The sequence below is a fragment of the Colletotrichum gloeosporioides genome, assembly GCF_011800055.1.
Source record: "Colletotrichum gloeosporioides strain Lc1 chromosome Unknown consensus_64, whole genome shotgun sequence".
NCBI lineage: Eukaryota > Fungi > Ascomycota > Sordariomycetes > Glomerellales > Glomerellaceae > Colletotrichum > Colletotrichum gloeosporioides.
Window position 1 is genome coordinate 737,396 of NW_025544709.1, and position 26,723 is coordinate 764,118.

Here is a 26,723-nt window from a genome sequence, read left to right on the forward strand (position 1 = left end):
ATATAAAGCAGAAAGAAATAGTTAAGAGTAGATAAAAACAAATAGTTAAGGATAGATAAAAGGAAAAGCTTAAGGATAGATAAAGATAAAAGGTTAAAGATAACTAAAAGGAAAAAGGTTAAGGATAGATAAAAAGAAAAAGGTTAGAGATAGAGAAAAAGAAAAAGTTAGAAATAGAGAAAGGAAAAAGGTTAGAAATAGAAAATAAAGATAGAAATATAGGTAAGAAATAGATAAGAAATAAAAGGTTAGAGATATATAGAATAAAGTGAGCAGGAGCAAATAGAGTTAAGGTTAGAGATAGAATTAAATAAATAGGTTTAAGATAGATAGAAGGAAAAGATTAGTAATAATTAAAAGAAAAAAGGTAGAAACAGCATAAGGAGGTTAAGTAAAAAGAGCTAGAAAATAAAGTATATATATATAACAGAGTGATATAGTAAGCAGTTATATTAGAAGTATTTCTATAAGGTGAAATAGTATTTAGTTTATATATATTATAGAAGAGGAAGAAGATATAATATATATACTAAATAGTTCTAAAGAGGTTTAATTAATAAAAGGACTGCTCTAGAGATATATACTCTGCAACTCCTACAGACTGTAGGACCTTAAAGGATAGTCCTACTTAACGATATAGGTAAAGACTATTAGTAACTTCCCACACTACGTTTTCTATGCTAGCTTCCACCACATCTAGGCGTAATTCCCTATTGCATATTTATATCATCGCGTCAAATCTAGCGTTACTTCCTTCTATCCTCTTAAAGAAGAAAACCTTCCCTTATAGTTTATTAATAGGAATAATAGGGAGGTTATCGAAAATAATAAGCTTATTAACCTCCTCAGTCTTAATAATATAGTTAGGAGTATTAAGCTCTATTAGTTTAACCTATTAAGACCTAAGTTACTTATCTATCTTATCAGATTAAACTAATAATTTAAACCTTAAGAACTAGCTAGGTAGTTATAATTTAATAGTTACTAAGGTTTATAGAGATAAGCTAAGTTAGTAACTAGTAGTTTAGAGCAGAACGTTATAAACAAAGAAAAGAGCTACTAACATAAGAATAACTTAAAGATTTAGGTTTAGAAGAGGGTAAATATAAACAGTAATATAGGCTACAAATTCTTACTCCTTAGTGCAGGTTACACTAGATCTCATTCAGGTGATCAGTAATATCAGCATAGTCAATAATACTAAACTTGCGCGCTAAGTTATTAATAATACTACTCTATAGTCCTACTACTGTTAGATATATTGCGTTCACAAACCTTTAATAGAGCTACACCTAAGTAGCACATAAGCTCCTACTAGATATAGTATCCTATAACCTAAATCTCAAAGAGCTCTATCTTAGCTTCAACCTACCATACCCACTTCCAGATTAGTCTAACACGCTAGTATTATAATCGTCGCTCTAGGAATTAATAGTAAGGTCCTATAAACTATATGATAATAACTAGGATGAGGATGCGCCTCTTTTGTAATTGTTTAAGATAGCAGAGGAAATAGGAAAGCTATATTAGATACTGCCTGAGATTAAGATATTTAGTTTAAAAAAAGACTACGCATAGTATAGGTTTAAGCTACAACCTAGTTAAGAAGAATACCTTCTGCTATAGTTTATTATCTAGGCAGGAACTAAAATAGAGCAGACAGGATGAATTAGGTTAACTTAGCAGAATATAGAAAATATATCTAGCTCTTAGATTAAGCTAGGCTAGAAACCTAAGAACATAGTAGATAGCAAAGTAGTAATATATTATGATTTAGTCTCTTATATATATCTTTTCCGTCCATATTATCCTAACTAGATCTTTTATCCCTACTATATTAATTATCTCTACTACCTCAGCTATCTCTATTATATCTATTATATCTCTTAACTATACTATCTATAGTATTGCTATCTTCTCTATTACCTCTATTATCTTTATCTTCTCTATTATCCCTACTATCTCTGTTATCTCTGCTATCCCTATTATCTCTATTATAATAATACGTTCTCCCTGCTGCTGCTAGCATAACTATCCTAAGAGATTATATATTTTATTCTTTAGGTTAGGATAATTAACTTAACGCTAGAGATAAATAAGGTATAGAAAGATTACCCTTATAGTGAAGGAGCAGTTAAATAGCAGGAGATAGAGTTAGGGGAGGGAAAAGAAGTTCTCCCCCTTATTAAGCGTTTATAGAATTATCCTGAAATTAGTCATATTAGTTATAAGGTAGCCTCTCATAATACTTAGTAGTAGAGGTTAGTTTATCTTCTTGCTGGGGGGCGCTTAAAAGGTAGAATAGTCTGACCTTAGAGGGTAAAGGGTAACAAAAAGTTAGTGAGCAGATTAAGCGTAGGCTTATTTATTTATTATTAATAAGCAAACAGAGCATAGAAGTAGATGCTATATATAGTAAACCCCCTAATTATCAGCAAATACCTAACGCTTCCAAAGTATAAATATATTATCTTCACTATAATACTCTTAACTATTAGGAAGTAATTAGAACACCACCTTACTAGCTCTCTTAGACTATTTAGATAGGATTAAAGCTAGATCTATTCTCCACAGATTTATCTATTATCCTTATATATAACCTATAACTCTATATAGCTTAGATCTAGAACGCCTAACTACTCTGTTATTATAGCTACTATTAATATTAATATTAACCTTCACTAACCTCTAGACTAGATAGCTAGACTTCCCTAAGAGACTATCAGCTCTATTCTTAAGTATATCGATTCACTAAAATATCTAGCCCTTTTTCTAGTTTATAGGCTAGAATAGTTTAGCCTAGCTGTTCCTCTTATCTAGAAGATAGTTTATACTAACGCTATTACGTTTATATATATCAACCGCTAGAGATAAGAAGTCTACGCAAGCTATATCTAGGCCTTCCTCAACCCTAAGTCCTATAGGTGCTAGTAATATATAGTCGCACAGGACTAACATCCTCATTACAAAGCTTATGAGATTTAGCAATATCCTAACCTAAGTAGCTATATACTACTATCTTATGAGGATATACTAGCTATATAGTCTATTAAGACCTTCCTAAAACTCTAGACTCTCTAACTTAATAGCTTATAAGGTTACCTACTAGTTAATAATAATATTACGAGGTATATAAGCAGATTAGCACTATATCTAAAAGCCCTATATATCAGCCGCTAGGGATATATTGCTAAAGATAACTCTTTAACATTTTAGGATATGCTCTTTTAGTTTTATTATCTTAAGTACTTAGAGATAGATAAGTACCTATATTATAAGACACCTATACTATTCTACCTAAAGCTTTATATGCCTAAGCTTATAGTAGTAAAACTCTTCTGCTTTAAGGCGTTAGAGAACCCTCTTAGCTACTAAAAGACTTCCTCCCTTAATTACTATCTATACGCTATACTTCTTAACGCTCTAGTAGACGCCCTAAACCTCTATTAGCTTTAGGTCTTCATCTTACGTTCTACTAAACCTAGCACTCTTATATACCCTAAGGTCTTATAGATACAGACGCCTAAGCTAGTGAAGTAATAGCCCTTCCTTACGCTTAAAAAGCTAAGGATTACTATTAAGAGCTTTATTATACTAGAGCACCTCCTAGAGGTTATAACTTTAACTAGATTTACTATCTAGTTTGAGGCTTATATAATAAACGTGCAGATAATAGATATCCTCTGCTAGATACTTTAGCTAAAGTATCTTAAAGTAGCAGCTATAGATAGAGATTACGTATAGATATTATAGATAGAGGAGTTCACAGTAGTAGATATTGCTACTGCGATCAAGCCTATATAAGATTTACAGTCCCTTATATTTAACTTCCCTGCTGATAAGCTTTATAGCTATCATTATATTAATAAGGATAAGATCAGCTATAGCTAAGCAGCACATAAGCTCCTACTTAAGATAGCAACTAATAACCTAGGTCTCAAAGAGCTCTATCTCAGCTTCAACTTACTATTCCTACTTCTAGATTAGTCTAATATACTAGCATCACAATTATCACTCTAAGTATTAGGGATAAGGTTATATAAGCTATATAGGAACTAAGGAGAAGATAAACTTACTTTCCTATCGTCTGAAGTAGTAGAGGAAATAAGAAAGCTACATCAGATATTCCCCAAGATAAGGATATTCATTTCAGAGAAGGACAGCATATAATATATCTTCAGCTAAGAACTAATAGTTATTAGTCTAGGGAGGAATTAATAGGGAACAGAAGGTCTAATTCAAATAAAGTACATATATCTAGGTATAACATAGTCCCAAATATAGCTAAAGCTCCTAGTTTATCTAAAAGGGAATATAGCCCTAGCTAACTGCTGTTATCTCTATCATCTCCATTATTTCTATCGTCTCTATTATCTCTATTATTTCTATTATTATCTGTTACCTATTACCTATTCTAAGCTATATTACACTAAGTATACCTATTTACGCATATATAACTATAAAAAAGGGTTATTCTAATATATAGCAACAAACAACATAAGTAGATAGAAGTTTTATACAGCATTACCCTCTATAAGCATACTAGCGTAGCAGCTATATTAGTCTATAGAGTGCATTTAGTTACCCTTTAAAAGGCGTAATAAAGGAAGGCATAAGTTTCTAATTACTCTAGTAGGGATAGTATAGTAGTTACTACAAATAGGCCAGCTTACAAGGTAAGTACAGCAGTAGCTACTACTATAAGTAACTTAATTCAGGAGGACAGTACAGCAGTAGAGTTTACTATACATAACTCAGCTAGCAAAGCAGGCGCTAGAAATACAATCTATATAAACGCAGTAGTTAGGATAGAAGACGTAACCTTTTAATAAAAATCTGAGGAGCGTTACGCTATATATTACCTACCTTATAGTAGCTAGTTAGAGTAGCGAAGAAGGGGCAGCAGCAGTAGTAATTATATTAGACAGCTTAGGTAGGTCATAAGGAAGGAGCAGCCATAGCACCTACTATAACAATATAAAGTTATGAGGAAGGAGCAGAAGTAGCACCTACTATAAAGATATACATTTATAGGGAAGGAGCAGCAGTAGCAGTTATTATAAATATCCAAAGGAAGCTAGAATAAACAAATCTTAAGGTTAGTATTAGACCTATCTTATTCGCTCTATACCTCACTTAGGCTATATTAATAAGGATAAAGTAGTAGTAGCGCCTTCTATAAGAATATAGATTTATAAGAAGGTTATAGTAGTAGCGCCTGATATGAATATATCAACTCAGGAAAAAAGAAATAACGCGGTTCCTACCAAATATAGCAGCTAGTGAAAGTAAGACTTTCTAAGAAAGATAAAGGAGCAGCAGTAACGCCTGCTGTAAAGAGGTAGATTTATGAGGAAGTTATAGTAGTTACACCTGCTGTAAATATCTCAGCTTAAGGCAGCTGTAATACTATTAGTAATACTATTATTACTTCAACTAATACAGCTAATACTACTAATACCACTAAGGCTCAGCAGGACGTCAAACGCTAAATTACTATAGAGGTAAGCGCTGCTAATATATAAAACGTAGTTATAGAGCTGCACAAGATAATATAGTTCTTACTGAATATAGCAGCTAGCAAAAGTATAACTTTCCAGGAGGGTAAATCAGGTTCTTTTATCACGAGGAAGGAGCAGCAGTATCAGCTACTACATATTAATTAAACTGCAAAGAAGGTATAATAGAGGTAACTGCAACCTATATTCCAACTAGAGCAAGTATAAGAGGAATACCTACCTTCTATAGCCTTATTATTATTACTATATTAACGTATTAAACATCTATTAAGCCACTCCAGCTATTTTACGCGCTTAGTCTATCTTAGATATATAATAAAAGCTTCAAGAGGATTTTCCTCCTACAAGCTGTAGCCTAATTTCCTCAATATCCCTAGCATTACATCTCCAATATATCTACTATTCAGTATCTCCATCGTCCAGCATCTCTATCATCCAAGGTTATTAAGTAGTATTACTACTATATATTCAGCCTTACTACGCCTAATAACCAGCTAGCTTAGATAAAGAGCAGTATTATAGCCTTAAGCTTACTTTCTAAGCTGACTAGGGAAGGTACAAGAGGAGCACCTACCCTCTATAGGTCTAATACTATCACTATATAAAGATATTAAACGTCTATTATGCTGCTCCAGCAATTTAACATATTTAGTCCATCTTAGATAGGCAATAAAGGTGTAGTCCCCAGGCTAAGCTAAGCGTAAGTATCAATAAGGTTAAAACTAGTACTCTAGGTAGCAAGTAAGTCGTCTCTATCGTCTAGCATCTCTATCATCTAGCATTATAACAGCCACATATTCAGTATTAATAGGGTAGTTAGGCTGGGGATAAGTAGCTATATAAGGGCTATACCTATGTTTAGATATCTCTAATCAAAAGTAATAGTTCTTCTAGGTTAAAATCGTCAGAATTATTATTAACGTTACTTATATTGAACAGAGTCTCTATCGTTAGCATCTCTGCGCTTAGCATCCCTATCGCCCAGCATCTCTATCTTCTAGCATTATAATAGCTACATATTCAGTATTAATAAGGTAGTTAGGCTAGGGATAAGTAGATATATAAAGGCTGCGCCTGCATTTAGATATCTTCAATTAAAAGCAATAGTTCTTTTAGGTTAAAACTATTAGAGTTATTATTAATATTACTTATATTAAATAGCGTCCTTATTATTAACATCTCTACGCTTAGCATCCCCATCATCTAGCGTCTCTATCGTCTAGTATCATCTAGCGTTATTTTAGCTGCCTATTTAGCCTAATAGATAAGGTAGGGATGAAATCATAATATAAGGGCCATAAGGTCTTTATTAGGTTATATCTCCCTTAGTAAGAGTTTCTATAATAAGCTGCTGCCTAGTTCCCTCTATTTTCCTCCCTAGCCTAGCGCTTATAACCATTATAGAAGGTTTATATATTAATATTAAGGAGTTATATAAAGGTTTTAATATATATAGTCCACTTACGTAAGCATAGTCCAAAGCCGTCAATAGTAGCATAATAAGGTCTAAGCTTATCGCCACTAATATAAAGCTTAATAATCTATAAGCTGTCCTCAGATCTATATGCGAGGAAACCACATATCTTTAGTGTATAGCAAGCTCTTGCCTTAGATATCACTAGATCCCTAATACAGAATATAACTCTAGTAAGCAATCTAAGTTCGCATATAACACCATCGAAGTTATATATATAAACTCCTTCTGTTTTACTTAGAATAATATTCCCTATGCTAACTTACTGCATAGTAGACCTCTTATAACAGTTACACTAAGATATAACTAAGACATTAAAACTAGGAAAGCTATCTCTCACGCTTTTATAAAATAGATAGTTAGGTTTTATTTTATATGAAACAGTATCTAGCAAAGATAGCTATATTATTCTCTACTGTAGTGTTATTAACTTCAGTCTCTAATTAGGATATTTCCTATTAGCTTTATTTGTAAACATAACAGAATACTGACTATTTCTACTTACTAGCTCTTATCTCGTATCGGCGAGGAAGGTCTTAACCTCACCTGCGCTAACTGCCTTATTATTATTAACAAGTAGTAAAAGAAGGCAGCAGAGCTGTAGGCCTTTAGCCGCATTAACTATAATAGTTAGAAGAAGTAAAGCTATGCTATTATTATTAAGGTTTAGGGTTACTATTAATAAGTATATTAAGGATCTATAGGAGAGCAAGGCGGAAAAGGTCGCTTATAGGCTTTGAGATAATAAATATAAGATAAAGGTGATAAGCAAGTGGGAAATCATAATGCATATAGCGCTAGAGGTTTATAAAGCTAAGTGTACGTAGTTGATTAAAGAGATAGATGAGGAGGGGGCTAGTGAGGATAAGAAAGAGGATACTATAGAGGCTGTACTGGGGGCGAGGTTTTAGGTAAAGGTCTGATTTTCGCATTGCGATTTTGGTTTGATTTAGCATTTCACTGCAGGATATAGAAGGATTCTTATAATTTGGTGGAGTAAGGTAGCTTTAGCTATATAGGGGGATATTTTTAATAGGCCTTTATGCGGAGTTTTGGTCCGCAACTGCAGGAGGCAACCTTCATAGAATAACATAGCGAAAGATTGATTTTTATAGGTATGTCTTCCCTTATTCATCTGTAAGAGCTTTAATATCTAGGTGGGTAGGTAGTAGAAGTAAGTGAGAATAAGCCTAACCCAGATAATAATGATGATAACAACAACAACAACAATAAGGATAAGAGTATACCTAACGATAGCAAAGGATAACAGCAAAGGATGATAGCAAAGGATGATAGTAAAGAACGATAGTAAAGAATGATAGCAAAAGATAACAGCAAAGGATAACAGCAAAGGATGATAGCAAAGGATGATAGTAAAGGATGACAGCAAACGATAATAGTAACGAAAAGGATAGTAATAAAAAGGATAGCAACAAAGAGGGTAATAATAAAACCAGGGTAATAACAATCATAACACTAAGATATAACTACTAGTAAGTAAGATATATAGAGTGTACTGCATGCTTCGGCGTCGAACTAGCTATGCCTAGAAGTAAGAATATATTTATAACCTGTTCTAGCGTAAACTTAGGGTTAGCGTAGCTCCAATCTCATCTCCGTTAAGCATATTGTCGTAGCAGAACGTAGAGTGCTAGGGATAATGTTATAAAGCTTCAGCTAAGCTAAAACTCTTCTGTAGGCCACTATGGGATCTTCACTTTAGCTTTATATGTCTGTCTTATGAGAAGCTTAGGGTTAGGTGAGAAAGTAGGTAATAAAAAGCTAGGTAAGGATAGTAACCCTAACTATAACCCTAACTGTAACCTAAAACAGACATTAGACGAAAGGTTAAGGCTATAACTCTTGCTCTCAACCCTAATAGTAGCTCTAACCGTAACCCTAACTATAACCTAAAACGGACACTAGATGAAGTAGTGCTGTTTTACTAGTTAATATAGGTTAGGTTAGGGCTAGGATTTAGGCTAGAAAGAGGCCTCTTTAGGGCTAACGAATAAGTGATGTAGAAGGGGGGCACTAGGGGGCTAGCAAAGGGAAAGTATATTAGACGACGATATATATTAGATTCTGCGTTTAGAACAGACTAGTCATAGGTATCTATAAGCCTGCCAGCAGAGAGGGCTTCCAGGACTTTAACTATAGAGTTCAAATAATATATATAGCTAGAAGAAAGCCCCTAAGGGCTTCTTAGACCTAACTATTCGAATCTAGATAACCTATCATATGTGGCCAGAAGCTCCTTAGGGCTTCTAGGACTTAGACTATAGTAGTCCTCTAGACAGCCTAGCCTATTTAGCGAGAAGCCCCCTAGGGCTTCTCAGACTTAACCATAGCCTTTAGATAACCTAGCCTATTCAGCTAGAAGCTGTTAGGGGCTTTAAAGGACCTAATCGTAGAATTTAGATAACCTAACCTAATTAGCTAGAAGCCCCTTAGGGCTTCTAGTACTTAACTATACTTAACTATAGTAGTTATCCTCTAAATAACCCAGCCTATTTAGTGAGAAGCCCCCTAGGGCTTCTTAGAAGTTAGACTTAACTATAAATCCTAGATGCCCTGCCGCAGTCAGCCATAAGCCCTCAGGGGCTTCTAGGACCTAGTGGTAGAATTTAAATAACCTAACCTAATCAGCTAGAAGCCTCTAGGGGCTTCTAGGACTTAACTGTCGAGGCCAGATAACCCAACCGACTTAGCTAGAAGCCCCTAACAGCTTTTATGACCTAAGTGGAAACCAGATAAGGCAAAATCTACCTGCTTATAATACTCTCCTAATGATCACTTGAGGGAGGAAACGCTCTAAATCTTATATATATACTTATTTATCTTTTCACCTAACCTTAGGTAGATCCTTAGGTTTATATATAGCTAGTTAATCCTATAGCCTCTATAGAGCTTCTTACCCTTAAATGCAGCTAATTAGATAGTCGAAATAAACCGTAAGGTATTTTACTTCACTCTATATATCATATATAGTGAGTATAATCAGCAGGTGCTCCCCCACGTCTCCCCTCTATTAAAAAAAAGGTATATAGACAGCAGTAAACAAATAAGAAACCAGATAATAGTTTAGATCTAATGCGAATTATCATGAGCGGCGTGTATAGCCCTAACAGGGAGATGAGAGAATAGCTGATACATATAGTATTTATAAGGTAGGAAAAGAAGACGTAGAAGCAGCCTAGCAGTAAGAGCAGACAGATACAGCTATTTAGATATCTAGAAGGGAGGGTAATTAGAACGCATATCTATACCTAGCCAGAAGCAGGCTTAAACACCATATCGCATCAGTCAGGGAGAAACTAACGCGTTAATACTAGCTAAATCCAAAAGAAAGATAAGAGGGAGGGCTGCTTATATCACAAACCACGTTATTTAACTAATTAACAGTAGTAGATAGTATTAAATACTACAAAACGTAATAGCAAGTAACTCTGATATTTTCTTACGCAGCAGACTTAAGCAGAAATAAAGCATATAGGGACATACAGACAGATCAGGTAACGCAAGGAAAGGGATAAATAAATGATCTAATACACTAAGGGTATTACTAACTCCATCTATAATTACCTAATATACCACAGCTGATTACATAATAGCTCATCTACCATCAACTGCCATACTTAATCACCTCACTAAACTCATAGCTTAGATAAAGTAAATAGCAAATAGCTCTATAAGGGGTATCCTAACGCAGGAGGAAATAATATAGATAGTTTATATATACCAGGAAGAAGTAATCCCAACTTTAAACAAGCTCGCTCGCCACCTCTATAAACTTCTATGATTTCTTTATTATACTATTATTCTATATTCTTTGCAAACACACACCTGCCTATCATAACTACCACTCCACCAGCCATATTATCCCTATCAGGCTGAGACTAAATACAGCATACTACATAAATTCAAATAGATTAGAACTATATTCCAACCAATCAGCAGCGCCTTCTAACCCCTAACACGTAAGTGCAGTCATATATAGGTTAAAATAACCTATTAAGTCCCACATAACGCCAGTTTATTAAGGAGCTATACCCTCTCTATTCCTACAGCCTATAATAAATCTCACGATTTACTGGAGAAAATTGTCGATCAACTAGAACAACATTTCATCCACCATGTCTAACACGTATATATACCAGCGTTACGCAGCAACTAATAGGACAGCATAGGTAAGAACGTCGTTAGACCTCTACTAGACATCCTTAACGAAAGATATTAGCTATAGAGAGAGAGAGTATTCATCATATCTCTAATTCTATCTCTAGCCTCTTATCTACATCTCGCCGAAGATGAAAAATGCGCACTCACAGCTCACCAGACAAGTTATACAGCCTATCTACAAAGAGCGCAGACTTCTACTACGACTTATATAAGTACTAACCAACCACAAGAACGTCTTAAAAGAGCGTAGTACGTTAGAAGGGGAGAGGTTACAGGCACATATAGTCTGAAGCTTATTAATATGAATAGGTGTATAGCAATTACAGTAGGCACAGCCCTCCATCCTGGCTTCTACTGGGATGCTTATTAGTATACATACCATAGACCAGATTATAGATTAAATAGTTCTATGCCTTAAACACCGCATAATTATCCTATAAGCTGCTAGGGACATCTAGTGCATATTATTAGATAATAACTAAGGTCAGCCTAGGCGTAGATAGGGACAGAGGTAAAAATACTAAGAGGTTAAAGGCAGATAATAGATATAATAATGTTTTCTTCTCACGCCAAGCCGAGAACAAACAACGTCAATAGATATAGTTAGTAGGCCTATATCTAAGCGTCTTATAAGTATATCTATTTACTAGAGTTTCCCCTAAGCCTCGTCTGCGCGAAATTCACTACATATAGGATCTTCTAGGAAGCAAAAAATATTCTATATCATAATACCCCCCTCACCTAAAGCCCTCAAGGGCTTTCTTTCACAGCTACTTAGACCAGTAAATCTAGGCATCTAGGCCTCAGATTACCTCTACCCCTTCCCCTATAAGCTGCACGTAATTATTACTTAGCTCTAGCTGCAATAACGTAATAAAGGTAGAGAAACTAAAGATAGAAGCAAATCTTAAATAAGAATAGTGCTCTTACACATTCCTAAGGTAGAATATAAGCTAAGTACATATAGGAAGGTAGATAGAAGGGAGGGGAGGGGGAGGGAGAGAGAGAGGGGTATGTAACATTCCTAAGCAGCTAGCACTAGCTATATAGAAATTCTAATTGAAGGCTGCTTAGACGCTGCATCTATTGTAAGACTTGTAAGGGAGTATAAAAGAAGAGTGCAGCAGAACGACATAGTCTACCTAACCTTAATATAGCTAACTATAAGCTAGCCTAGGGATATAAGCCTAGTAAGAACGCATTATAACGCCCTCTTCCTATTCACTAGCGTATTAGGACCTCCTACGTATAGATATATCACCCACCTACGCTGCAGAATATTTATAAACCTTATTATGCTTAGTAGTACTATTATTATAATAAAATATAAGCGTAGCGCTGAGGATATAACTCCTATACACTACAGCTATAAACGATAAGTATCTAATAAGCCCTTCTAAGATTAAAAGTTAGTATAGGAACTTGTGAAGCCTTACCTCTTAGCTACCGCAAGACTATATATTGATATTATAGACATAACGTAGAGTAGGGGTAGTAACTATTAAATTAAACCCTCCTATATATGCAAACTCTGGGACGTCTTTATGAAGGTTAGCCTTAAGCGTAGTGCGCCTAAAAACTATATGTTCGTCCTATATAGCGCTGAGGATGTCTACTGAGCTCTTAAAAACAGGTAAGACGACTAAGATAGCAGCAAAGAAGACGCTAGGGAACACCTATTGCTCCAGTAGGCTGATGTGAATAGGACTAAGGTTGAGGTTATAGCTAGCTAGCACTATCTCCACACCCTCTAGGAATATATAAAAATAATAGGTGCTGCAGAGTTAGACGCTTAGTGGATATATAAGCTATATGATAAAGGTGAGTTATAGAACCCTCCTGCGCGTATGTTAAGAAGTAAAGGTAGCACTAGCTTAACTTATAATAACAGATAAGCTACCCCTAGACCTTAACATAAGACTATGCGTTAACTGCTAAGACCTAAGCCTACCTGATAACTATAGATAGATCTAGAAACAGCTTATGTTAGTAGCGTTAGACGCTGCTAGGCTTAGTATGTATATCACTGTTAACTATAAGCTTATAGTAGGACTACAGCTTAGCAGTAAGAAGGGCTTCCTAACCTACTAGCTTGTCATATTATGGAACCATAAGCAGTAGTAGGACATAGCCACCTGCTAATACTAAACACGCCTAGGCCTAGAGACCTTTAATATATCGACCTTTAAGTAGATAGCTAGCCTCTATATCGATAGCTACTAGTTTGCGACGCTTAAGACAGTGCTTAACATGCTTAACGCCCTCCCCCTTAACGTGACGTAGGATGTGGGGCTAGGCGACTGGAATATGCTGTCTGTAGCTCTACTTACTGGCAATAGTAATGGGGAAGCTTGCGCCTAGGATGTTATTAAGGCTGCCTTTTTCCTCACTAACAGCTGTAATAACACTAACACCACCCCTTAATATACAGTAGAGCTTCTCAGGACATTAGACGATAAAGCCTATAAGAGGGTTTATACTGCTATATCAGTAGCGCTTAACCTCTCCTTTGTCGACCTCAGGTGCTTCTTATGTCCTAGGAGGCTAGAGATAAAGACTGCAGTCTATATATTGCACTAAGTTGTTAGTTGGATTAATAGCAGAAGTGTGGCTAAACTTACAGACGTAAACCCTAAGTCTAAGAACAAGCCCCTACTACTTAAGCATATTCAGGCCGCCCTTAATAACCTCAGCGTATATAGGGGCTCTACTACCTATACTGAGAATACGGCTACATAGCTCTAGCAGTATATGCTTAATCTCACGATATACGACACAGATGCCTTCTAGGCGTAGGAGGTGTAGGCCCTAACTATAGAAAACGTCACCCTTGTTGATAAGTCTAACTATAGTGCCTGCTTCAGCCATATTAGCTGAGCATGCATCCTCTATGTCGTCTGGGGTATTACAGATACTAGTGATGCAGTAATAGATATACTTAGGCCTGAGTAGGGGATACTAGCTAATATTAATAGAGACCTCCGCTAAGTGTAAGCTTATACACTCATAAACACCTTCTGTGCTACCTTCTTTAAGATAAGTAACTAGCCTGTTAAGAATAGTAACCTTAGACTCCTTAAGTTGCAGTATAAGATTAAGGAGGTCCTTATCTCTTTTATAGATCTTCTAAGGCTTCCCCTCTTCAGCCTAGCCCCAACAGCTGAGAATATAACTACTAATGATAAAGATAATCATAACGCTAATAAAAGTGTCAGCTCCAGCCCATAACGCTATCAAAAACGCTCAAGCCTAGCAGCTAACATCCCACCTCTATTAGCGCAGGAGGACATAAGCAGCTGTAAGCTAATAGGCTGTAAGGCTAGCCTCAGCTGCGCTAAGGCGCTCTATATACTATTAGACGTAGAAGGGCAGGCCTTATTAATCTCCCCCTGTTAGCTGTCTGATAGCCGGCGAAAGGGGTTGAAGACCACTTCGCTAGCTGTGAGGCTCCTATCGCTAGCCACTACCCCCTCTAGTAGAACGATAATAGTAGCCTGGAAATCAGGTCTTAAGATAGGAAAGCGATAGATTAGTAGCTTTACTAGGCTTAGGGGGGGTTCTTCTAGCTAGCTAGCTACCTAGGGATTAGGGGAGAGAGAAGGCGATGGGGTGTAGGGGGGTGGTCTGAAAGGATGCCTAGAAAGAACTTTGCCTCTAAGCTATAATATTACAAGTGCGTTTTGTTTTTAATACTTATATCCCCTGTTTTATCCTACTAAACGATATAAACATACCTATCTATTACATACCTATATATCATAATCTCTTACTTTTATACCTAAGAGCAAAGCAGACATTTATTATACTTAGTTATAATGCGACCTTACGCTCTGAGGCTTATATTCCCTTTTCTATAAGAATACCTATATGAAGAAAAAGCCCCTAGAGGCTTCTCTCTCTATCTCCCTTTTTAAGACTACTTAGCCCTTCACTCTAGATTAAAGCCTTGTGTCTGCTTATTCTACTACTACAAATAAGCCCTAAGGGGCTTCTACCTTTCTCCTCTCATAAGACTCTACAGCCCTTCACTCTAGATTAAAGCTTTATGTCTGCTCATTCTGCTACTGCAAAGAAGCCCTAAGGGGCTTTTCTCCCTATCTCCCTTTTTAAGACTACTCAGCCTTATACTCTGGATTAAAGCCTTATATCTGCTTATCCTGCTACTGCAAATAAGCCCCTTAGGGCTTTTTTTATCCTATATATCTACGCACCTATCTCTATTCCTTAAGTATAGGTCACATAACACCTTATATTCTAAGATCCTAGAGTAGCCTCTACGCAATATCCTATCACTATCTTATACTTTCCTAGTCGTTATACTACACTAGATAATAAGCACTTAGGATAAGCTCTTTCCTTAAGCTAGGGGCATATTATGCCTTTCCCCTCTATAGCAAAGCAAATTAAATAAAATTCCACTCCTAAGAGATAGGGTATTATAAAGAGATATATTAGAATATTTTAATATTATGTTTATATTCCGTTAGCTAGGCGATATCCTCGCTAAGAATGAAGTAGTATAGCCCTCTTTACGCCTAGGCCTAGATAAAAGGTAGAGACCTAGCAGTCTGTAGCATCTACTAAGAACTACATTACAACTAATCCCACCCAAAACAATTAAATCAGACTACCAGAATCACAGCAAGACTTACACGCTGCCTCCCCCACTAATATATCTACTAGCACTAACCCTATAGCACCCCCTACTCATAAGTTATAGAGAGATAGCTTAGCTGTCGAAGAGGATAATTACTATGAAGTAAGCCTTAACGAAGTAACAGACGATAAAGGTTGTAACTATAAAGATGAGGTTAACATACCTAGCATACGTAGTAGACTGCAGAGATAAGCAGTTAAGCACTCCACCAGTCACCACCAGCTTCATAGTAAGCATTAAGACTACCCAGCATACACAGCATGCATAAGCAGTAGAGAAGCTAACATAACCTAAGAACAGCAACACAGTTCATCTCTAAGGTACTATCAGACACCTTCAAGCCAGCTAACACCCTTAACATACTCCAAGTAAAGCACATAATCAATTTTAAAGCCTAATCAGCAGGGGCAACACAGGCTAAAGTTACAGACACCTTTATCCCACAGTTCTTCCTCAACTTCTTCAGCATTATAGGTAAGCCAGGCCACCCAATCACAAAACCTAGCGCGCCGCTCCTCAACAACATCATCATCTCATTCCAGAGGTATAGCGCACCCTACAGCACGAAGCATATAGGCAGCATCTCATTCAATATAACAAGACGCACGTTTAGGATCGCACAGGCCAGTACACAGGAGGTCTAGTTCATCATCATACACCCACTAGCAGGCAATACCACCCAGTCAACAACATCAGCAAGCTATAGCCAGCAGGAGGCGCAGCAGCAGAGTTCATTACACAATAGAATACCAATCAGACTAACCCATAAACTCACATCCTATATTATAAGTATCTTCTAGTTATCACAGCTGCTTAGTGAGGGCATTAATATATACTAGCAGCCTAGTAGCAAGGATAGCTAGCGTATAAGCTCCGCGCAGTAATATATCTTCTAGACATAGTTTATAAACAGATAGGCAGCGTAGGTCTCCAGCAAGCAAGACGCTAAATCATACTAGCGACACCACAAGCTAGCTTTCTATATGTACGATTATAGCGTAAACCTAGAGATTAAGGTTGGGGAGGAGATCTTCAACCTGCTGCAGGAGATGTACGCCTTCAGGGAGTTAGATAGCAAGGTAGACGTAAGCTAGGATGAGGAGGATAGGGATACAGTAGCAGAAAACAACATCTAGGCCAGCCTGAATAGCCTTATCCTTAACAACAGTAATAGTAAGAGTAGTATAGGCCTCATAACATAAGAGGAGGATAGCTACCCCCATAACGCTAACAACTAGATATACTAGTAGATACTCAGGGAGAGCGATAAGCTCTACAAGCTAGTTACTAAGCTTAGCTCTAGGTTCAGCCTAGATAACACTACTGCTATCTCCTATGCGCTTGCTATCTATATCTACAGCTAGTTAGATAGAGGCTAGACGTAGTGCCTCCTAGTAGACTAAAACATAGTAGCCTAGATGTTCCCTAGTAGCTGCAACTACATATTCTACCCCTAGGCTTTCTATCCTAGGTATAGCAACTTCTCAGCCAGCTAGCTACCTGCATTCCTAGACCCCCTATATGCAGCTATAAGGGGTAACATAAGCGACTGTAATAATAGCGCTAATATGCTCTCATTTAGCTACTTCTAAGGTTACTCTAACATTAAGCGAAGTGTACGCTACAGCCTAAACGCCCTCCTCGCAACAAAAAGATATATAACAGCTGCACTAATAGCGCTAACATCCCACACATCCACCTCATCACATACGAGAGATAAGCAGGAGGCTATACTGTAGCACATCTGCAGCTAACTAACGCTAAGGAGCTTAGAACAGTCTAAGCTGTTCGCGTGTAAGAGACAAAAGCTAGAAACCACTATTCATCAGGAGGAGTTTGCATACTAAATAGAGCAGGTCGTCTCACTAAATATCCACTATATATGCTGCGTAGAGTAAACGTTTACTGCTATAATCTATCCTATCTTCTAGCTTATATGTTTCTTTTACGCTAAGCATAAGTTATATATCTGCCTCTTCTGCTCCATCTCACCCTAGGTCTTCCCTAAGGTGATATATATATACTCCTACGTATTCAAGCTAGCACTCAGCAAGATAGAGCAGCGCTATATAGCTAGGGGGGAGCGCAGCCTTAACCTAGCCCACAGCAAGGCTATCACAGTCCTCAACTAGCTAGGGGGGTATATATTCACAGGCCACAAACGCCACCTCCTAATAATAGTACTCTAGCCACTTAGCATACTAAACAGCCTCCAGTCTGATGCGTAGCTTTATATTAACCCTGTAGTCCTAAGTTTAGACAGCCTAGCTAGCAGTAGCGCTATTATAAATATGCAGCTATAGCTACGCTTAGCTAAGATAGGCAGGCTTATGCTACTATATATTAATAAGCTCTGCTACTACTATAGTGATAATATAGCAACTAGCTGTAAGATAGATATCTGGTTTGACTAGCTAGGTGAGGATGCCTTTAGGAGCCTCTTAGATATAATAAGCTTCATAGTAGAGCTCTTATGTGAGATATAGATCCTCTAGATGAAGCTATTTATAATAAGCTAGCTACAGCACAAGCTACAGGAAGCAGCTAAGCCTACAAGCACACCAATCACCTCTAACCAAATAGCAGCATGCAAGTCCGCTATCACTATATAAGAGGCTACACCAGAAGCCTTCATAAGCAAAGCGCTACAGAAGCTAACCCAAGCTCTCACACTAAACAGCTCACACTTAAAGATAGCCAAGTCAAAGCCACACACCAGACGCAACTACGCTGCCAAGCTAGTCCACTCCATCACCACCAGGAAGAAGCAGGCCGCAGTCACCCCAATCCACTCCACCTAACTAAATCAGCTACAAATAGCCATAGCCAGCAGCAAGCTCAGCCAGAACAAGTAGGTCACCATACTCACAAGCCAACTATACACCACCAACATCAAATAAGCACCCAACACCATCAAGAGCCACCTATCATCCACAACCATCATCTACCTACACAAGAGATACATACGCGCAGTAGTCACAAGCCCACCCAGCTCGCTAAGGCGCACCACACAAGAGGCGCAAATCAGGCATAAGAATGCGCTATACAACCAGGCGCTCCACCAGAAGCGCAAAGCTATCAACTTCAGCAACAGCTTCCCCTTCACCAACATCCCCCACCTTATCACAAACAGGTTCCTCCAAGCCAAGGCAACCTTCTCCAGCAAAAGCAATACATAAGTTCTAAACCACTACCAGCTCGCAATAAACATCCTCTCCAGCAACATCAACAACCCCCTCTGTTGCCTAATACTAATAATCACATTAACTATTTGCTCCTCATCAGAAACGCCAGAGGTTACGCCTAGATCGCACGAATTCAGGACCACAACTAAGAGAAAGGACCTAGCCCAGCTAGCCCTCATTATAATCACAAAAATAATATAGTTCCTCTACCCCACCTCATTCCCCTAAAAGAAGGGTTTAAGTAGGATAGCCTATAATATAGCTAAGATAATAAAGAAGATTAGTATAGTATAACGTAAGGATAGTGTGAAGCTTATAATGCTAATAGCGCTATAGAGCATAAGGGGTGCAGCAACTAGATATTATGTGAGCTGGGTTAGGTTACCTCAAAAAGCAACCGCAACAGCCCCTGAAACACAAACCTGCAGCTGTAGCCTTAAGGGGACCTCCTCTAGACACTCTGAGAGCTACAGTTGGCTATGAAACAACCAGACGACTTTATTAGCGTGGTCTTCAACAGCTAGGACAGCATCTAGACAGAGCGTTACGCGAGCATCATCAAGGATCGATAAGGTTATATAAATATAATAAACAGGCGAATAAGGGAATAGAGATAATAGGAATTAAGTAGGAGATATAGATGCTTTTAGTTTTTCTTTTCTAATTTCAGCGGGCGAATCTAATAGGAGCTAGGTGATACGTTTCTCCACTAGCCTCTCTTGCTAAGCTATCACGCAGGGGATATATTAACTATTATATTGAAAGGTTATATACCTTGCTAACAGGACTATTATCCTAAGGAAGGAGAGTATAAATAAGGATTAGAGATATAAGAGACCTAGATACAGTATATAATATGAGGCTAGGCGGTGCCTTGCGGGAGAGGGAATTTTATCAATATGTTCGTAAGTATACGTAAGGTATCGCACTCTGATGGCTCAGAACCGAGAATGTAAACGAAATAAAACCTAAACAAGATATTTATTGCCAACAGAGAGGCCTATAACAAAACAGACTGGATATTTAAGATCAGGGCAAAAGGTTGCACAGAAAAAAGCTGCAAAAGTTGCGACCCGCTTAGGACTCGAACCCGGACCTTCCCCTTAGCTAGAGGGGAGCTCTGCTAATTAAGCTAGCAGGCCTCTCATCCTAACTAGTAACATCTCTGCGACGTTTCACGCCTTTAAGGCATGCGCAGCTGTAGTCTCGCGCGCATAACGGTCGTTTCAGGCATACATACGAATTGAACCCACCCAGCCCAGCGGCAGCCTGCAGGCGCATCCTAAACCGGCATTGCAACTAGCTGCTATGCTGCCACGCCCCTATAGCAGCATAACGGGGAAGAAATGGATAAGCGATGGAGGGTGCAAAAAAGAGGCCTACCTAGGACTTAAACCTAGATCTTCTCCTTAGCTAGAGGAGTGCTCGACCGATTAAGCTGATAGGCCCTTAGCTGGTGATTCAGCCTACTACTGTTCTCCTACTTAAGCTTTTTGACGTACGTTAAGCGTTAGGAGTTGGCTTAGCAGATTACTGAGTTGGCGAGGAGTAACGCTTGCGGGTGACGTCGCTGGACCTAGGATAAGAGCGGGGCCTGCTGCTGTTAGCCTAGCTTAAACGGCGAGGTAGGGTGATAAGGCTAAGGCAGAGGGTATCAGCTAGCTAATTATAGAGAGGGGGGGAAAGAGCAAAAAGAAACGTAAGAAAAAAGGAAAAGATAAACAACCCTACTTAGATTTAAACCTAGATCTTCTCCTTAGCTAGAGGAGCGCTCTACTACTAAGCTATGAGGCCTCTTAACTAGTATTAGGAATGAGGGTGATATTATTACTAATAAAGCTTAGCAGCAGATAGCAATATAATAAGTGAGATGTTAGTAATAGGTGAAAGGATACTTAGATATTTATATGTTTAGCGTATATATAGTATGCTTAGCAGCTAGGACCTTAGGGATAGATCTATAGGTAATAAGTGATAGGATAGGGAGCTAGATATATAGCTTATATATTACTAAAGTAGGTTAGAGTGGAATAAAAGTGCTTTACCTTAAGTGAGTAGGTATTATAACCTTTATAGACGTAGTGATCTTATATGTTACTTAAACTCTGTATTACTCACTATGAGATCGTCTTAACTAGGGGAACGCTTCTAACTCTTTTAACCTATTTAATGCTAACTGTATAGCCTTAATCTCCTTAGGGCTACTTGCGTAAAACTTTTAGTTAAGAAACGTTGCTAAGGAGCGTGAACAGAGATAAAACCTATCCACTATACAGTTCCCTAAGTCTATTGCCTCTAACCTGAGGCTATGCTGGAGACTTCTGAGGAGTGAGGACCACGTCTTTCGCCCCCCTCTAGTGATATTAACAGACTTAAGAATAAGCTCCTGAAGTGTGTCGTGATGCCCCTCTAGTAATATTATAAGCTTGTCCTTTGTGTAGTCGATGAATTTAATATAGAGGCTCTAGAGGCTGGGAATTTGAAGATCCTTAGAAAGCCTTAGAAATTGCTGCCTTTTGTTGTAGGGATTGAAGTGTAAAGTGAAGTTAGTTAGTATAGGAAAAAGATAGAGGAAGCTGTAGAACTCTAGACACTAATCAGAATCTATAGTTTGGATTAGGTTAATATTAGAAACTAGTTTCTTTATATCTTTATTAAATATGTTCTAGTAGCTATTTAGGTTAACTATAAGTAGTAAGGTTTTAATAGAAGTAAGCTGATTCTTCAAAATGTCTGTAGATATAGGGATAGTTAATAGTATGCGTAGGGTGATAGAGGTGCAGCCTATCTTTAGATCGCTAAACTTAATATAGAGTCTCTCTATAGCATAGCAACTATGCAGCAGTCCTATAAATAGGGCTTTAATTAACGTGGTGGTAAAGACTATACTCTAGGCCTAGAAGGGAGTGATGAAGTAGTTTAGAAACGTGCTAATATGGCGACTAAGTCGAAGGGCCCCTTAGGGATGGACGTTGTCGTTAATACTAACAGCTTTGTAATAAGGGAAGTTAGATAATGCCTTAACTAAGTCCCTAATCTAATCTCCCTTTCTTAGAAGGAAGTCCCTATAGCTACCCTATTCAGCCCTATACCTCTTAATAACAGCCTTATAACTATTATCGCTAAGTAATAAAGTCTCACTATCGCTAAGCTTAATATAATTATATTTATCGTTAATCCTATATATCTTATAGTCTACTTGGCTTATATAATCTAGAGGTGCGACTAGGTAATCCATAGTAAGTTTAATAACTTATACTACGTAGCAGAGAACTAGATAGTAGGAGATCTTAACTAGGTTCTAGAGGCTTTAACGTTTAAGTATAATATAGCGTGTGTAAAAGAAATAGTCCTAGAAAGGTCTAGATATTTTATTAGCTAGAGCTTAGCAGGTAGAGCATAAGCTTAGTAGGTTGAGCAACTTAAGGTATTCTGATATACACCTAATAGTCTCTATAGGAAGATTTATAAGCTAGCTTTACGCTATTCTGAGATAGACTGTTGAGGTGAATTAGGAAACTGAGGCTGTAGAGTTAAAGCTATGTTGCTAGATATACTTAAGCGCTATAGTAGAGACCCCTATATAAGAGGATAACTAAGAGATACTGCTATTAGGTTATATATATGCTTTATATATAACGTAATTAGCAGTAAAAGTAGGCTGGAAAGTTTCCCATATAATATTTATAGCGTTTATTGCAAAGTATTTATATAAATAAAGCTATATAAGGCATTTATATCATATTATTATATAAAAGAAGAATGTTTCCCTATATACTATAGTTAGGTTAGCTGATTTGCACTCGAAATAAACTGGTATCTTATCGTCATGTGCCCTATATCGCAGTCCTCTAACGACGCTAGGGGTGAGCCAGCCCCTGTTATTCCCGCGACCCTGTAGTATACACATTCTATCCTAGCTGCGCATGACGCCTAAGCAAGAAAGCTGAACTGCTATCATTATTATATATATAGCAACCTGCCTCACTATGCTTACTTAGGTAGACTCTTATTATAAATAGATAATAAAAAGTATATCAGATATATAGGAACAGCTGCTAAGTAGCCCTTAGATTAGCTTACCTAACACTATAATAGCACTTTAAGATAATACTACCTTAAGTGAGGCTGTTTAGCTACTACACCTGTAACTACTACTAGGGGATACTCTGAGTAGGCTACGCTATTAGAGGGGGAGCTTAGCGCTCCCTATAACCTTAAACGCAAAATGCAGCCTGCAATAGCCGCCTCTAAATATAAAGCAGCAGCAGGCAGCATAGCAGCGCGAAGCAGCGTAGTAGGCAGTAGAGCAATAAGCCTATCTCCAGATATATATTAGAGACACCTCTCTAATAAGGGGGATAGCTAGAGCCTATCCTAACATAGCATTACAGCTTAAGTAACAGCTCTTAGACTTAGCTGAGATATATAGGCGTCTATCTGCTATCACTATCTACCTACCGCTAACCCTAATAAGCTTGCCTAAGCACTGTAGCTATATAGCATCTAACCTACTTATCTGTAACCTCAGAGCTTAGCTGTAGAGCAGGGATATCAGCTATACGCTCTATACCTTTTATAAATAGAGGCTAATAGTAGAGACGTATAAGCTGAAAAGGTGCTTACATCAGGTGGAATTATCAGAAGCCTAAAGCTGGCTAATAATATTCTAGATATACTAAGCTAGCAGCAGCAGGATAGGGGTGTAGTGCTATATATACTAGTTCCTACTAACGCTCTATTAGCAGACAGCCTACTAGGAACAGATAGATAAGAAGTATAGCAATCAGCAAGAAGCGTTAGCAACAGTAGATATGCTGTATAAGGAGGTGCTATACGTATAGGTAAAGGTCGTCCAGCGGTTCGTCATAGCGTATATAATTATAGGAGGCACTAGCGCTAGCATAAGCGTAAGCATATTAAGCGTAATAATGCTAGAGATAATAGGCTGGACAGATTAGTTAGGTCTGCTGTTAAATAGGCCTAAGTATATATATAGATAGCTAGAGGAGATAGATGAAGTGGACAGCTTATAGTGCCTACGCCTCCTATAGCTTTTTTAGCTTTTAGCCTACTATTAGATGTAACAGTTAGCTTGGAAGGAATTAGGTCTACGAGCAGGGGTTTAGGCCTAGACATAGCAGATTAGAGATTACTTTATAGTGTAGCTCTAGGTTATAGTAGACGTTTATTAGTTCTAGTAGGTTAACTAAGGAGGGAGGACTAAGAGGGTTAGAAAAAAGCTACACGAAGAGGTGAAGGTTAGGGATAGGAATAGAAGAAGAATAGTCTCTAAGGGTTATAAGGCATATAGTGGTATAAGTAGTAAGCTAGCGAAAGGGACTAAATAAGGTTAATTTAATAGCGAAAGCAGTAGGAAGGAAAACGATTCCCCACCTATAGTAGCCGCTAAAGGTGTATGCTTATCAGAAGAGAGCGCAGAGAGGGCTAGGATACGCTTTATATATAGCGAAGAGGGCGAGCTTAACTAAGGGGAATTTAGAGCAGTAGGGTTATATAGAATAACGTGGCTAGTAGTACTGTTAGTTATAGAGGAGAATAGATATATTATAGTGAGCTATCTGACAGTAAGGTCTGCTAATAGAAGTTAGGGATTAATACTATAATAGTATACTAGGTCGTGGTCTAGGTTATACGTCGTAGGCTAATAGTAGATCAGGTCTTCAGAGGCTAAAGTGATTAGTCTTAGACTTAATAAGTGATTCGCAGTAAAGGTAAGCTAAGAGTATCTATAAGGATGAATACTAAGTTAATTGCTGAAGAGCTATAGAAGTCTGACCATAAGCTAGGCTCAAGGTCATACTATATACAAGTCCCAAACAGTGTTCTCTGTCTACTCTCTAGGTGATCACTTAGGTATATAGGTGATCGCAATCAGTTAGTCTAACTAACTGATCACTAAGCGTTCCTTTCTATGCTCTACTGATCGTTTCCTTATCTTAACATTATATAACTTATACTATAGTTCTTCTGTTCTAAGTGAGTTCCTATTATTTCTATGATCCTATAGTATAAATGCCTTATCCTAGCCGCCTAACGCCTAAGTAGGTTGTTCAGCTGTTATTTTTTATTTATAGGTTATAATAAGATATAATAAACTAGTTACTTTGAACGCTATTTATTAAGTCTTAAGGTTAGTTATAATAATATAGGCTGATATACTATAGCCTTAAAAGTAGCTAGATAATAAAGGGGGATATTTATATAAATAAAATAATAAAGAGGAAGTATACTCTAGTGTAGTATATAGATATATAGATATTTAATTTATAAGTAGGATGCTCTATAGTAAGCTACTATATTATCTACGTTAAAGAGTATTAAGCAAATAAAAAAGGATAAATATAATATAGCAAGATATACTTAAGCCTTATTATTAGCTAAAGAAAGGTATAGGGATTTACTAAGGATTAAGTAGAATATACTATCTACTACACTATATAATAAGGATTCTAATATAGGCATACTAGAGGTTTTAACACGAAGGAGTAATAATATTAAAAATCAAAAAGGAAACAGTAGGGAAATACTATTAGATTATAGATGAAAGTATATATATTTAAAAAAAAAAAAGATATATATTATCTTAAAGGTGAAAATAAACAGAAGAAGTATAAGGGATAGTAATAATAAAAGGGAGGCTTCCTAAAAGGATAGATAGAAGATAGGTAGTAGCTAAGTTATATAATAAGGTTGAAGAGAGTTATAATAATACTAGGAGAAATATAAATATAGAGATAGCGTAGAGGTTATTAGTACTTAATAGATAAAAGAGTAGTTTAAAGGCATAAAAAATAAGGGTATAGAGTATAAGCTAAAGAGAGGATAGAGCATAAATAGATAGCAACAAGGAATAAGTAAGGAATTTCAGGTGTAAAGCAAATAAGCAAAGGGCGTATACTACTATATATACTGAATAGAATATAAAGAGGGAAATATAAGAAAGGTTAGTTTATAAGATAAAGAAGGGGGAGTATAATAATATATATAAATTAAAGCGTAGTAGGCAGTTTATATAGGTAGGTAGGAAGAGTAATTAAAAATATTAATAGTATGTTTAATAAAAAAAAAGAATAGTTATAAGATTATAAGAAATTAAAGTATAATAAAAGTAGGGAAAATAGTACTAGAGAATATGCTATATATTATATAAGTAATTTAAGATAGTTAATAAGAAAGATAGCAGAAGTATAATAAAAGTAGTAGCAAAAGTAATATTAAGACGTTATTACGATTACTTAGGGTTAAGGTATATTCTATATATATAAGATGTTTTAAAAAGGAGTTTAGGGGGAAAAGGAGGTATAAAAAGCAAAAGTAGAGACTAAGTGAGAATTAGGATATAGGACTAGAGGGTGAACTAAGTCTAAGCTAGTTAATAAAATAAGGTGAATAGATATATAATAGCAGCTATTAAGAGTAAAGTGAGAAGTATAAGGGAATATAATAAGGAGGGTATAGAAAGCAGTATAAACGTAGTAATAAGCCTATATTAAATATTATATAGAAAGATAAAGAGATTAGGGTTAGGGTTAGGGTTAGGGTTAGGGTTAGGGTTAGGGTTAGGGTTAGGGTTAGGGTTAGGGTTAGGGTTAGGGTTAGGGTTAGGGTTAGGGTTAGGGTTCGGGTTAGGGTTAGGGTTAGGGTTAGGGTTAGGGTTAGGGTTAGGGTTAGGGTTAGGGTTA

General features: G+C 37.0%; 3 protein-coding genes across 3 annotated transcripts; all 3 read left to right on the forward strand.

Moving 5' to 3' along the window:
• Positions 1-12,987: 12,987 nt before the first annotated feature.
• On the forward strand, positions 12,988-13,914 carry GCG54_00003844 (uncharacterized protein; the record flags this gene model as incomplete). The annotated part of the gene is made up of 5 exons (XM_045403905.1): positions 12,988-12,996; positions 13,156-13,221; positions 13,459-13,513; positions 13,607-13,697; positions 13,779-13,914. 5 exons carry the CDS (start codon positions 12,988-12,990, stop codon positions 13,912-13,914), a joined length of 357 nt encoding a protein of 118 aa, XP_045261537.1.
• A 2,901-nt stretch (positions 13,915-16,815) lies between these two features.
• On the forward strand, positions 16,816-18,318 carry GCG54_00003845 (uncharacterized protein; the record flags this gene model as incomplete). The annotated part of the gene is made up of 5 exons (XM_045403906.1): positions 16,816-16,917; positions 17,083-17,195; positions 17,611-17,626; positions 17,830-17,952; positions 18,247-18,318. The coding sequence occupies 5 exons, from the start codon at positions 16,816-16,818 to the stop codon at positions 18,316-18,318; spliced, it is 426 nt and encodes a 141-aa protein (XP_045261538.1).
• Positions 18,319-18,419: 101 nt separating this feature from the next.
• GCG54_00003846 (uncharacterized protein) lies at positions 18,420-19,011 on the forward strand (the record flags this gene model as incomplete). Its single annotated transcript, XM_045403907.1, has 2 exons — positions 18,420-18,683; positions 18,751-19,011. The coding sequence occupies 2 exons, from the start codon at positions 18,420-18,422 to the stop codon at positions 19,009-19,011; spliced, it is 525 nt and encodes a 174-aa protein (XP_045261539.1).
• Between the last annotated feature and the right edge of the window lie 7,712 nt (positions 19,012-26,723).